The sequence below is a fragment of the Podarcis tiliguerta genome (assembly GCF_965153285.1).
Source record: "Podarcis tiliguerta genome assembly, chromosome: 5".
NCBI classification, from domain to species: Eukaryota; Metazoa; Chordata; class Lepidosauria; order Squamata; family Lacertidae; genus Podarcis; species Podarcis tiliguerta.
Window position 1 is genome coordinate 22178562 of NC_139538.1, and position 13892 is coordinate 22192453.

The 13892-nt window shown below is 43.0% G+C and overlaps 1 protein-coding gene across 1 annotated transcript in view; it reads left to right on the forward strand.

Annotated features, from left to right (window-relative positions):
* The window catches only part of GPR149 (G protein-coupled receptor 149), a 34298-nt gene that overhangs the window by 8205 nt on the left and 12201 nt on the right, over positions 1-13892 (forward strand). Inside the window, exon 3 of the mRNA XM_083442743.1 lies at positions 3413-3867. Within this exon, the coding sequence (XP_083298869.1) occupies positions 3413-3867 (455 nt within the window). The remainder of the gene's footprint in view (positions 1-3412; positions 3868-13892) is intronic.

The following is a 13892-nucleotide window of genomic DNA, read 5'->3' on the forward strand; positions in this document are numbered from 1 at the left end:
GCCTTGATTCTATGCATGTAACCTCAGAATCATGGCTATCTACATTAAGGAGGATATCTTATATATAAATGTGCACAGTGCAGGACCATTCGAAGAGCTCTGCTGGATGAAACCAAAGGCCTATCTAATCCATCATTCCAACAGGGGACAAGCAGATGCTTTGGAGAAGCCCACAGGGACTCTCCTGTTGTTGTTCTCCAGCAACTGGTCTTCAGAGGCATGGTGCTTCAATAGCCATTGATAACCTTATCCTCCACAAATTCCTCTAATTCCCCTCTGAAGCTATCCAAACTGATGGCCATCACTCCCATCTTTCGGGTGCAGATTCTATAGTCTAGATATGTTCTGTGTGAAGAATTACCTCCTCTTGTTGGTCCTGAATCTCTCAACATGAACTCCCACCTGCAGTCTTTATAGGCAGCTCACGCAGAACAGAACATTTTTCAGTAGTTTGACCAGGGTTGTTACAAAAATCTTCTTGAAAATGGATCTATGCTTATGATGGAGATGACTTTTGCTCTAAATTGATTCTTCCACTGGATCTTTCAGAACCTGTTTCCCCAACGACAGTGTTTGCTGTGTGTCAAGAAGCAATTTGTTCCTGATAGTGCTTTGTAACAAACTGGCTCTGGCTCCGATACAATATTTACAAAGTGAAATATGTGACAGATGGCAAAGCAATGATTACCTAATTGTTTCGAAACTGAATTTTCCTTTTGTTTTATTTTTTGCCAAGAGATATTCTATCTCACCAGGACCCCATGCAGAATATTTACCATGCAGAATTAAGCAACTTAAAATATAGCTCATGTGCCCAGTGCCAGAATGACCTTAATATATTTATTTAGAATAATTATAAAACACCCCACCCCCGCCCCCGCCCCAACATAACCAATCTCTGAGCATGGTACATACAGTACAATTAAAACTCATCCAGACTGAACAACCACAATAAGAAAACAATTTAATAACTAAAGCTGATAAAAGAAATAGGTTAAAATCCTCAAGGCACAGATTCTTAACAACACAAGTGAGTTGTAAGAACTAAACAGCTAATGTTCTGCAAATGTCTGGGCAAAGCAAATAGATTTTTTGCTTGATGCTTGGTAAAGAGGAGGTGCCATGCACACTGCTAAGGCAGGGGTAGCCCAAGCGCCAAACCCTTGTCCAATTCCCAGAGGGATCACATGCCAGGAGTGGGTGTGGCAAAAACTGGGTGTGACATTGCATGCATGCAGACACAGAAACACACATACACACCACTTATTGGCTGATCCATGCAGATCTGTGGGCGGGGGGCAGGTATCAGTCCCTCTCTGTTCATAAAAATGACTGATCTGCTGTATCAGATTTGTATCCTCACAAGTGCACCAATCTCTCTGCATTCCAGTGGTGTGCCTGCTCAGTTTCTTTGTTCTTTCTGCTGCTGCTGCAGCTACCCAACATGTAGTTTCTTGGGTGAGCAAAATAATTGCAAGGGAGCCCAGATCAGGTCAGTGATCTGGGGGGTAAAGGTAAAGGGACCCCTGACCATTAGGTCCAGTCGTGGCCGACTCTGGGGTTGTGGCGCTCATCTCGCTTTATTGGCCGAGGGAGCCGGCATACAGCTTCCGGGTCATGTGGCCAGCATGACTAAGCCACTTCTGGCGAACCAGAGCAGCGCACGGAAACACTGTTTACCTTCCCACCAGAGCGGTACCTATTTATCTACTTACCCTTTGAAGTGCTTTTGAACTGCTAGGTTGGCAGGAGCAGGGACAGAGCAACGGGAGCTCACCCCGTTGCAGGGATTTGAACCACTGACTTTCTGATTGGCAAGTCCTAGGCTCTGTGGTTTAACCCACAGCGCCATCCACGTCCTTGATCTGGGGGTTAGCCACCATCTAACTAGCCACTAGCAGTAAGAAGGACCTTATGAAAGCAAAAAGCCCACACTATATTTCTTTAAGTGGGCTCTTTAAGTGGGCTCTTCTAGCTTGCTTCTATTTCTATCCCACTCTGTTCCAAAGACTGGGAATGATAAACAATGGGGATGGGGAACCTGTGGTTCTCTAGATATTGCTAAACTACAACTTACAGCATCCCTGAACAATGGTCATGCTGGCTGCGACAGGTGGAAGCTGTAGTCCAATAACAGCTAGAGGGCCACAGGGTTCCTATCCCTGGTTTAAAGCTTTGATCCAGAGATTTTCTGCATGCAGCATAGGGCTATCCATATAATCCCTTGCACATCTAGCCTCCAAACAGGTAGATGGTGCTGTTGACTTTGAGAACAGCACTCACTTGCTTGGATATGTGGAGGTCTGGGGTTCATTCCTTCCACTTCTCTTTTCCTTTGAGGACAAATGGGGTGGGGAGATGATGCCTCTGACTAGCAATATCATAAGCAACTTCCACAGTTCCCAATCCTACATCAGAAACAGTGTTGGATCCACCCTGCGAAATGCCTGCGAATGCAACTCCAATTTTCTGCATGCTTTTCTTAATTCTGAAGAGATGCTTCCATGTGCCTATTGCCCTTTCTGTATCAATGCCACAAAGCAGATGTAAAGGATCCGATTAAAATTAGATTAAAGCAGTTCAAATGCAACAGATGCTAAATGTGAAACCATCTGCTGACTTAAGCCACACACACCTCCAAAAAACTAGGCAAGATAAGATTGAAATGGCAAACAATGGATGGGATCCAGAGTAAGTTAGCTGCAGTGTTCCCACTAAAATCAGTGGGTTTTAAGTCATGCCTGTCTAGTTCCAACCTAATGTGCATAATTTTGCCTGTTTTCACAGTTCATTCTTTTAAGTAGCATGCTACACTAGCCCTTGATCCAAGGTGTTAGATCCACATACCTGAATTTAGTTCCCACTGAAATCAACAGGACATGTGACTTGCCTTTTAGTAGTCTTATGCATACCAACTCCACGTCAACCAGTTCAAACTACACTCTGCTGACTCTCCTATCATGATGAGCCAGAAAGTTTGTTTTCTGTTTTGCATGTTATCAGCTTTCACGTGCTGGGTCCTCCAGAAAACAGAGATCAAAACTACTTCTAATATCTGGAAAATCACTCTGTTCTCTTCCTGAGAAAATGAGTCAGCTAATATTGGGTAAAGCCAGATATAAGTTCCGGGTGTGGTGGAAGTAGCTGGAAGACACATTAAATCCATTCCAAGGTATATGCATTCAGGGCAAATAATGTCTTCACCCTTAGAGCATATGTCTGTCTTCATTTAGCATTGGTGTTCAAGCACTTGGAACATTAGTTGGTTTTTAAAAATACTGTGTTAAAGTGTGCAATGCAATCCAAATTTATCCCATTTTAGGGTTTATGGTTGTTGTTTTTAATACCAGTATCTGCCATTAGCACTTCCTACCAGCTATTTTTAATGCAAACACTTCTTTCCTTTCCTTAGCCAAAAGAAGAGGCTTTGAATTCAATCTGTCATTCCAACAAGGCTATGGAATCTATAAGATATCTCATGACAACCATCACAGCGACGATGGCAACTCTATATCATACCACAGCTTGCTCAACTATGACTGTGAGAATATAAGAGAGACTCAAAAGGACTGCAACAAAATTGAGTTCAGCACCATCTCCCTGGAGGACAGCTCCCTGCTTAAAGAGAGCACCAAGTGCAAAAAAACTGTTGGTACAGACACCAAACAAGACCTTAACAAAGATAAGTTTATGGATTGCCTGCTTTCTGACAAAATGGGAACGTATAAAAAAGAAGAGGTGAGGAATATTGAGAAGTGTGCTTTCTTTGAAGAGAAGGAAAGAAGGCTTTCTCATGAGGAGTGCCGAAAACCAGAACTCTCTGACTGGGAGTGGTGCAGAAGTAAGTCGGAAAGGACCCCACGGCAGGTAGAGTCTTTCCTTGTTTGAAATCTTCTAAAAGTGTCTACTTATATGTGTAGTATGTGATGAATAACTTGCAGGCTTGGTGGTCTGTGCCTTACTTCTATGTTTTGCAACTTGAGCATCTATATGACTCAGATTTATGTGAAAAAGAGCCATAGTTGAGCCAGTGTACATCAGCTTCATGGAATGTATTCCTATTTATTTCACTGGCAATAAATAAAGCCCAAAGACTTTGGTTTACCAGCATTGCAGGTAGGGTAGAGCTAAGGTAAGTATGCTTTATCCTGGAGTCTATTCTGGTACTTAGGATGCAAAGGGGGGGGGGGAGAGAGAGAGAGAGAGAGATGGCGGGAGGGAAGGAGTGGGAGACTACTAATTGCAAACAGTATTGTTAGCATGAGTGTCATCAGCCATGGGAGGTAGAGAAAGTGCAAAATCATTATGGGATATATATATATCAACCACAACCTCTTGCACAGTATCGCCACTTCCTCTCCATCTTTTGGGCATTACTTTCTTTCATGTTGTTTTTTCATTTGTTTGATCATATGATCAAAAGCAAGGGATTTTGCTAGTCGCAAATCTGGTTCCTTGACAGGTGGAGTGGATAAATGCTTAGAAGATAGCAAGGAGTTCTGATTGCTTCTTTGCAATGCATCACCATCACCTTGAGAGGTGTCCACTGTGCTTTTAGGTCATGTAGTCCTTGAGTGTACACAAGTCCTGCCAGAGTCTCCTTACTTCCTTACTTTACTGTAGGGTTGCCATATCTCGAAGAGCAAAAAAGAGGACAGCCCGAGCTGGGGAAAGAAGCATGTGGGCGTGGGCACATGTGGCCACCGTAGTGCTCCTCTTTCCCTGGCTCAGACTGGCAGTGGCCATGGCGTGCAAAGCAGCCCACGTCCAAACCACCCGCACCTGAGCCTGAGCTGCCCGGCTCAAGCTGCTGCCAACCCGAGCAGAGGCAGGACCCCAGCTCCTACCTGATGACCCCACTGCAGTCCTTCTGCTCCCAGGGAACGGTGTCCTCCCAAGCATGCACATGCCCGCCCCCCCCAAAAAAAAACCTAAAATAAAAAACCGCAGAAAACCTGGACATTTCCTTTAAAATGTTAAAAAAAACCCGGATGGGCATGTTGGCCTCCAAAAAGAGGACATGTCCAGGTTTTCCCGAATGTATGGCAACCCTTATTTTGTTGTTGTTGTTGTTTAGTCGTGTCCGACTCTTCGTGACCCCATGGACCAGAGCACGCCAGGCACTCCTGTCTTCCACTGCCTCCCACAGTTTAGTCAAACTCATGCTGGTAGCTTCGAGAACACTGTCCAACCAACCCGTCCTCTGTTGTCCTCTTCTCCTTGTGCTCTCAATCTTTTCCAACATCAGGGCCTTTTCCAGGGAGTCTTCACTTCTCATGAGGTGGCCAAAATATTGGAGTCTCGGCTTCAGGATCTGTCCTTCCAGTGAGCACTCAGGGCTGATTTCCTTAAGAATGGAATTTCCTTAAGAATGGAAACCTTTATTTACTGTTCACCAATTTCAGTGCCTGGTTGCTACAAACCACCATCTCTCTTTCTTATCTTCTAATTGAAATAATCATATTTTCTCATGATCAGGGTATAGTGGTAAGTGCAGGAGCTCATTATTACAGTCCCCATAGCAGTCATCTGGGTTCCTCCACTGTTAGACACCCCCACCCCCCAGTACATACCCAATTTATTAGAAACTGCAATGCACTCAGTGGGGCTTTGTTCTGAGTCCATTGGTTCAACTTATAAACCACATGGAGCTGCAACGCAACTTATAGCTTGCAATTAGAAATGCATACAATTTCACAAAGAAGTGTGGATCCATGAGCTAGGATGAATTAGGAACTCCATCAAAGGAAAGGAATATCCAGACTCTGCTTGATTCTTTTCCTCATCAACGGACTTCTGATATGCTAACCTGTCACAAACAAACTTGAAAGTCTCATCATCACCTCATTCACTTCTTAGAGCAAAGACACTCTGTGAATTTCCCTGACACACTGGTGGATGATGTCATCATTCCTGCTGTGAAAAAAAGCCTTCAGGTTGCACTCCCTGCTAATTCACCACCCCACCCCACGCCACCCTCTCTCTGGATCACATCACAGAAAAGTAGCTTCTATGCGGGGGTTTTTAAAACTTTTTTTAATCCAAAATTAAAACAAAACATATTATCCAGAAACATATCATCCTTATCCCCCCCCCCAATTTTTCCTCCCTCCCCCCACCCTCCCACACAAAACCCATCCACCACCACCCCGGCTTCCTGTGTGGTGTGGTGTAGTGCTTAAGAGCAATAGACTCGTAATCTGGGGAACTGGGTTTGCGTCTCCGCTCCTCCACATGCAGCTGCTGGGTGACCTTGGGCCAGTCACACTTCTCTGAAGTCTCTCAGCTCCACTCACCTCACAGAGTGTTTGTTGTGGGGGAGGAAGGGAAAGGAGAATGTTAGCCGCTTTGAGACTCCTTCGGGTAGTGATAAAGTGGCATATCAAATCCAAACTCTTCTTCTTCTCTCAGTTCCAGTCTTTGATTTCTCTAAGAATGCTGTTTTCTGCATGTTACACTGTTGTATTGATCCTCAAACTATTTAGCTGAATATCATCAATAAAAAGTTTGTGAATGTTTATTCAAAGCCAGCTAAGGAGTCCAGTTCGCTTTGTTGTGTCTTCAAATACTTTGTAAAGAGTTCCCATTCATCTTTAAAGTCACAGTTATCCTTGTCCCGTAGCTTATATGTCAATTTTGCCAGTTCTGCATAGTCCATCAATTTTTCTTGCCATGATTCTTTAGTTGAGGTTTCTTCAGTCTTCCATCCTTGTGCTATTAGAACTCTCGCAGCTGTTGTCAGATACATGAAGATATTTTTCAGCTTTTTGGGCAGATCTTTCCCTACAATCCCTAACAAAAATGCTTGAGGTTTTTTAACAAATGTTAAATGGAACATTTTCTTCAATTCATTGTGTATCATTTCCCAAATTTTTAAAATTACATTACAATCCCACCACATATGATAAAATTTCCCTTCCTTTTCCTTACACTTCCAACATATATTTGAACTAGTTTTGTACATTTTCCCTAACTGCACTGGTGTTGTGTACCATCTGTAAATCATCTTCATGTAATTCTCCTTCGATAGGGAACAATCTGTAAATTTTAAATCAGTTTTCCATAATTTTTACCAATCTTCCATCATAATGTTTTGACCTACACCTTGTGCCCATTTAATCATAACTGATTTTACCTCTTCATCTTCCGTCTCCCATTATATTAGTATGCTGTATGCGGCCTTCAGTAATTTCACTTTCCCTTCGATCACTTCCATTTGAAACCTATGCAGCTTCTATGCAGTTTTAACAGGAAGTGGGAAAGGTGCCTCTGTCTGTGAAGAACCCATTCAGCTTTCATTTATTTGGATTTGGATTTTGGATTTGATATCCTGCTTTATCACTACCCTAAGGAGTCTCAAAGCGGTTAACATTCTCCTTTCCCTTCCTCCCCCACAACAAACACTCTGTGAGGTGAGTGAGGCTGAGAGACTTCAAAGAAGTGTGACTGGCCCAAGGTCACCCAGCAGCTGCAGGTGGAGGAGCAGGGAATCGAACTTGGTTCACCAGATTACGAGTGTACTGCTCTCAACCACTACACCACATTGGCTCCCTATTTGAAGCAGGCATGGAAACAAGGAAGGACATTCATGTACCAACCAGATTATGCAAGATCGTTGCTATTTAAGGGGGTTAAATATTCAAAGAAGTAGTGTAAGTTTTTAAAAATGGTTTTCACCATTGCTTTTTTTTCTAGAAGAATAGGTGCTGGTACTCACCATGAAGTTGTTACAGTAAGTGCCACACTTTTTAACAACCAAAAAACGACTTGTGTACTCTTGAGTACCTCCTAAAAGAAAGCACTGGTTTTCACCCAGAGTTCAGCACCCTGGACAGAAATATTCTCCGCAATGCACTCCTATTCACAGATACTCTGGTAACTAAAAATTAATGATTTAGACCTAAAGACCAAAGCACTTTCTGAGAATACATATTGGACTCAACAACCATCTTTGCAAAGAAAGCCCAATACTTGCTGTGCTTGCTGCCCCTGCATATCTATCCTCCTCAGAAATGGTGTTTGCATTCCTCAAGCTGTGAAAGGGCAAGCCAGGGCAGATATTCAAAGTGAGGGCTTCATCTCATGTCTATTCATCTTAGCTATTTATGAACCTCTCCATATGTATTCTCATGAATTCCTGGTACTGAGAAATTGAGCCAGACTCACCTCACCCCACCACAATCACCTTCAGGTCAATTTGTTATTTTTTTGTTTGTTTATCAAAATATTTGTATACTACTATATAATAAAAAAATGTCAAGGTGATTTACAGAGATGCGTGTGTGGAATTAAAACACACAAGCCTTTAAAATCAAAGACCATCAACTAACCATGATGGGGGAAATGTTCTCTTTAATTGCCTGAATAAGCCTGGCAGCGTATAATTTTTTCAGCAGGCATTTAAAGGTTGAAACAAAAGGTACGTTCTGAATCTCTGGGCTGGGCTGATGACCTTAAAGGCTTGGTTTTTTCTTGTTGTCAGGTGAGCCTCATCAACTCAGGGGACAAAGAACGATGCTCCTGCAGATTACCTCAGTGATTAAACTGGGATGTAAAGGTTTCAGCAATTCTTAATGTACCTTGGACCCCTATTCCCCTCACAATTCATCTAGAAAATTGAGATCAAAACTACTTATTTGAGGGGAATGGCGCCTCCTGATGACTCTCAGCACCCTTAGGGAACTACAGCTCCCAGAATTCTTTGGGGGAAGCCCTGACTGTTTAAAGTGGCACCATAGTGCTTTAAATGTATGGGGTGAATATGGCCTATGACAGCTTCACATGAATAAATGACTGGGACACATCAGTGGGAAGATTGTTGATGTTCTTGGGTTATACTTGCCTGCCACATCTTGTTGGCCATTGTGAGAAAAGGCTGCTGGATGAGCTGTGCCTTTGGCCTGCTCTCTTAGGTCTTTATGCCCAATGTGTGATGTCAAAACTAGAAGGCAGGTTGTGGTGTTTGGGGTTTAATACCCCTGTGTGACTATATCAATAGGAGTCACCAGATGTTTTGCAACAAGCCTTTTAACTTGAGATCTTTCCCAGTCTGCAGCTGTATTAGAATAGTTTCAATGATGTGTTTATTGTTTCATTGGGAAGAAGGGAGGGATATAAATTAGCAGCAGCAAGAATGCCCAACGGCCTCGGCCCAGTGTACCTAAAGGAGCGCCTCCACCCCCATCGTTCAGCTTGGACACTGAGGTCCAGTGCCGAGTGCCTTCGGGCAGTTCCCTCACTGTGCGAAGTGAGATTACAGGGAACCAGACAGAGGGCCTTCTTGGTAGTGGCGCCTGCCCTGTGGAACACCCTCCCATCAAATATGAAGGAAATAAGCAACTATCTGATTTTTAGAAGGCATCTGAAGGCAACCCTGTTTAGGGAAGTTTTTAATGTTTGATGTTCTATCATGTTTTTAATATTCTGTTGGGAACCGCCCAGATGGCAGGGTATGAATAAATTGTTGTTGTTGTTGTTGTTGTTGTTAACCTTAGCTGCTTGGCTTCTACAACCAGTTGGTGCCAAGATAGGTCTGAGAGCACATATAGTGGTTAGGATGTTGGACTAGGAGCTGAGAGCCCAGGGCTCAAATCCCCACTTGACCATGGAGCTCACTGGGTGACCTTTGGGCCACTTACTGCCTCTCAGCCTAACCTACCTCACAGGGTCATTGTGGGGTTTAAATGAGGGGAAGGACCATGCATGCCACACCTTGAGCTTCTTGTAAGAAAAGATGGTATATAAATGCAATAAACAACAACAACACAAACTGGTGTGTGTGGCTAGCCTCTTCTGCCCTAGAAGTGAGGGTTATCCTTTCCTAGGCAAAGTTTTTTTTCTGCCTGCTTACCAGCCTTCCCTATTCCCTTGGCATGAACACTTGACATTTTCCAAACCGTCGCCCAGAGCCCTGTTGTCATGCCCTCATGCTCGGCAAGTTCTAAAGTTCAGGGCTTCTATCCACAAGGTCCATTTGCTTCCTGCATCCAGGAGTAGCTGCCAGACTGCCTGCCACAAGTATGACATTTGATCTTTTGAACAAACTGGGGAGATGGGGGGAGGGTGGGAATCTTGCAAGTGCCAAAAGCAGAACTGACTGCTGTACCCTAGGGCTATGGCAAGACGGATGAACCAAGTATTTCGGTATTATTAATCACTGTTTTATTACTGCAGTAAATTCCCAAGAATATGATGTTTCCCTTACTGCCAATTCCTAAGAGCTTTCTGTTTCCAACTTTTGAGCAAACGCTTGTTAGTGATATGGAGCGAAGCGAGAGACTCGTTCTTCAGTGACATGCACAAAAGCTGCTCTGCTTCTAAATGCTAGAGTCAAAAGTGCACTGATAGCACATATTAGGGGCGGTTTTAAATAGTTATTTTCAATGCAGCACAGAAATTAAGAATGCACTGCTGTGTCCAAAGGAGGGTTCCTTTTCCAGTCTGCATGTGAAAGAGAGCCTTGGACTGATTTCATAATAACACTTGGCTAAGCCTTCAAATACCACATGACTTGGTATTGTTGTTATCCTTACAACGTGCCTGTAAGTATTTGTATCTCCATAAGTAAGACTTGCAGCAAAAGGTTGCACTATAGCCTCACTTGGTAACAGGACTGTTCAAGCCAGCCAGATTTATAAATTGTTATGGGCTCAATAATCCAAATAGCTCTCCCTATTCCAGCATCCCCTCCCACATTTTTTTTAACCCACACTTTCCAGGAGTTGGCATTCAGAAGTATATTGCCTTCAACCACTATGTTGCACTAGCTTTCTTTATGCAATGAATTGGTTTTGACACTGTTCTGATAAGTATCTCCTTATAATGTTGGCTCAGCTTTTTTTTTTTTACAACGCAGATATGAAATGATGACAAATGAAAATGTCAGTTTTGAGTTCTAGAGTGTATCATGGGGCCCCTGGGGCTCTCCAAATTGGGACAAGATGCTTGGGGGCAATTTTGTCAGCTATCCAGGCCACATCTGCATTCCTCAAATCAAACAGGGCTTCAGCAGGAGCACCAGTCATATGAGTGATAAAATCTTCTTCTAAAATTCATCAGCATTCGTAGGGGGCTGGGGGGGCAGTCCATTTTAATAGGAGGCCTTGCAAAGGGAAAAGGCTAGTGTAAGTCTCAATCTCAACAGCACTCTAAACACGACAAGAGAATACTTGTAACATATTCTGCCTTCAGATCACCTTCTTCGTGCCTAGGAGAGAAACCCAAATCCAGTGTGTGTTGTTGGAACAGCCGTGTTGATCATGGTGAGGGTTTGCCAAATGTGCCTTCCTCTTAGCACGTTTCTCCCTTTCATCCTGAGTTCAAGCGTCTTCAAAGCCCATGACACCTTTGTTCTCAAATTGGAGCACTCGCAGGCCAGTGTTTCCCAGTTGTCGGTCTTTATACTACATTTTTTTAGATTTGCCTTGAGAAAGACTTTAAAGCTCTTTTGTTGACCACTGGCACGATGCTTTCCATTTTCAAGTTTGGAATAAAGTAGTTGCTTTGGAAGACAATAATCAGGCAGCCAAACAACATGACCAGTCCAATGAAGTTGATGTTGAAGAATCATTGCTTTGACAATGGTGATGGTGGGCACTCTTAGATAACTCCAGCACTATGGGTTTTAGCCAATGCTAGTTTTACTCAGAGCAGACTCACTGGAATGAATGGACCTAAGTTAGCTGTGTCTATTATTTCCAATGGGTCTGTGCTGGCACTGGAATTGGAGGCAACCCTATGGTTTTCTTTTAACGCTCACAGTCCAGCAAGAGTAATGTGTCCACCCCCTACAAGGCAAGGAAGTACATACACAAAAGTATTTGAGGCACATACTTATCCTGATTCTCTGGAGCAGATTTTGGAAGAATGTGAGTGCTGCCTCATATCTCCAGGGGTCTACACTTTGCAACCTTTCCTAGTGCCCACACTTCAGTCAAAGCCCAGGAGAAGCTGTCACGAGGCAATTCCTCCCATAGGACTTTTTTTCAGTCAGGAAGTGTTACTGCAGAGCACTAGAGAAATGTTTAATGAAAACAAACACACTTTCCCTCTCACGACCTTGCCATGATAAGGCAAGTTCAAAACCCTGCTCCCCCAGAAATTCTAAAGTTCCCTGCAGATGAAAAATAGAATCCTCAATTCTCAGAGGAAGCAAACTTTCAAGAAACTGGAGGAGAGATTTCAGCACAACTCCGGTTGTCACACATGAATAAAAGAGCAAAAAACATGCTCATGGTTTAATAATTTTCATCTCTACTTGCATTGTAACTAGTTTGCTATTAAAATGGCTCAGCACAATCCTATATATCTCTACTCAGAAGTAAGCTCCACTAACATCTGTGGGACTTACTTATAGGTAAATGCATATATGTTTGCAGCTTCACAGTCCTATCACATTGTACTCACAGTTTAATCTGTAAGGAAAAGCAAACAAAGCGTGTTTCAGATCATTTCTGAATGTAATTTATCTGTTGGTTTTAGAGGGCTTAATTCCCCCCCCCCCCATAAATATTTATTGCTTGTAACCACAGGCCATTGCAAATTATAGAACTTAATAACCTGCCATTTCTATCCCAATGGGATCCCAAGAAAACCAAGCGCAGATGATTAAAAATGTCTTGTTAAACATATAAATCAATAAGTTTTCATGGAAAAACTCAAACGATAAGTAGCATTACAACACAAACGCATGTTTTTAAAAATTGTGCAGCTGGCCATCTGGGAGACAAGATGGATCATTGTGGGACCTCGTAGGACACTGGGGTGGGGCAGCCTTCCAGAACAACTAGATATGCTTAAATGTAGAACATTCCTCCCAGGCCATTCTGGTGAAGTGCTCCAGAATATCAACAATGCTGACAGAATGTAAAGCTGCTGAGAGGTCCAGCAGAATCACTGTATAGACTGATAGTTCACATACATTCCGGAAAAGGAAAGGCCTTATCCATAAAGGAGATTCTCTAAACACCAGGAAGAACTTTCTGACAGTGGAACAGACTCCCATGAGAGGTGGTAGACTCTCCTTCCTTTGATGTTTCTAAGCAGAGGTTGGGTGGCAATCAGTCATATATGATCTAGATGCGATTCCTCAGGGGTCCCTTCCAACTATACAGTTCTATGATTCTATAGATACTGAGCTAGATGGACCATTAGTCTTTTTCAATAGAAGGTGGCTTCCTTTGCCCTTAAGATAATTTCTTAATTATCTTCTAACATTTGGATGAATATTGTCTATACATGTGATGTGCATGCTGTGAAGCTAGGCTGTCCGATTATTCTAATCTCTAGACTAGCCTGGAGAGTAAAGAAGACTCCAAGAAATAAGAAGTTACTTAGTTGTTTCTGAGCAAGAGCACTGGATCTTTGCTAGCCCCCTCAACAAGCACACATCTTGTATCTTGCTTCCTTGTAGTCTTTTGCTCTGATCAACGGCAGCACCCAAACAATAGAACTGCTGTGCGATATCTGTGCCAAATGGTATCTGTGCCAAGTGGGTTACTGAAATGAAAATCTTTTTAATAAACAGCATCATGGGCATGTTACGTGAACTGCCCACACTGCAGCAACAAAACTACAGACTTGGAATTCCTTTTCACTCCAGGATGTCCTCTTACAATGACATAGAGCTATCCGGTGTTGAATCCTAGAAAATTAATGAGACCTCCCGTCTCAGCTTTCAAAGCCTTAATGACTTCACAGTGAGAATCAGTGATTAGTTCCACTTCTGCAAAACACACACAGACAGACACTTATTGGAATGCAAAAGAAAACAGAGAGCTAGCCTTGAGGGGGTGCATCACTGCAGGCACATGTAAATCACTGAACTGATTTTTCTGAAATGAAAATCCAGACATCTGAGCGAGGTGAAAAGGGAGAGAGAATCTTCTCCAGGC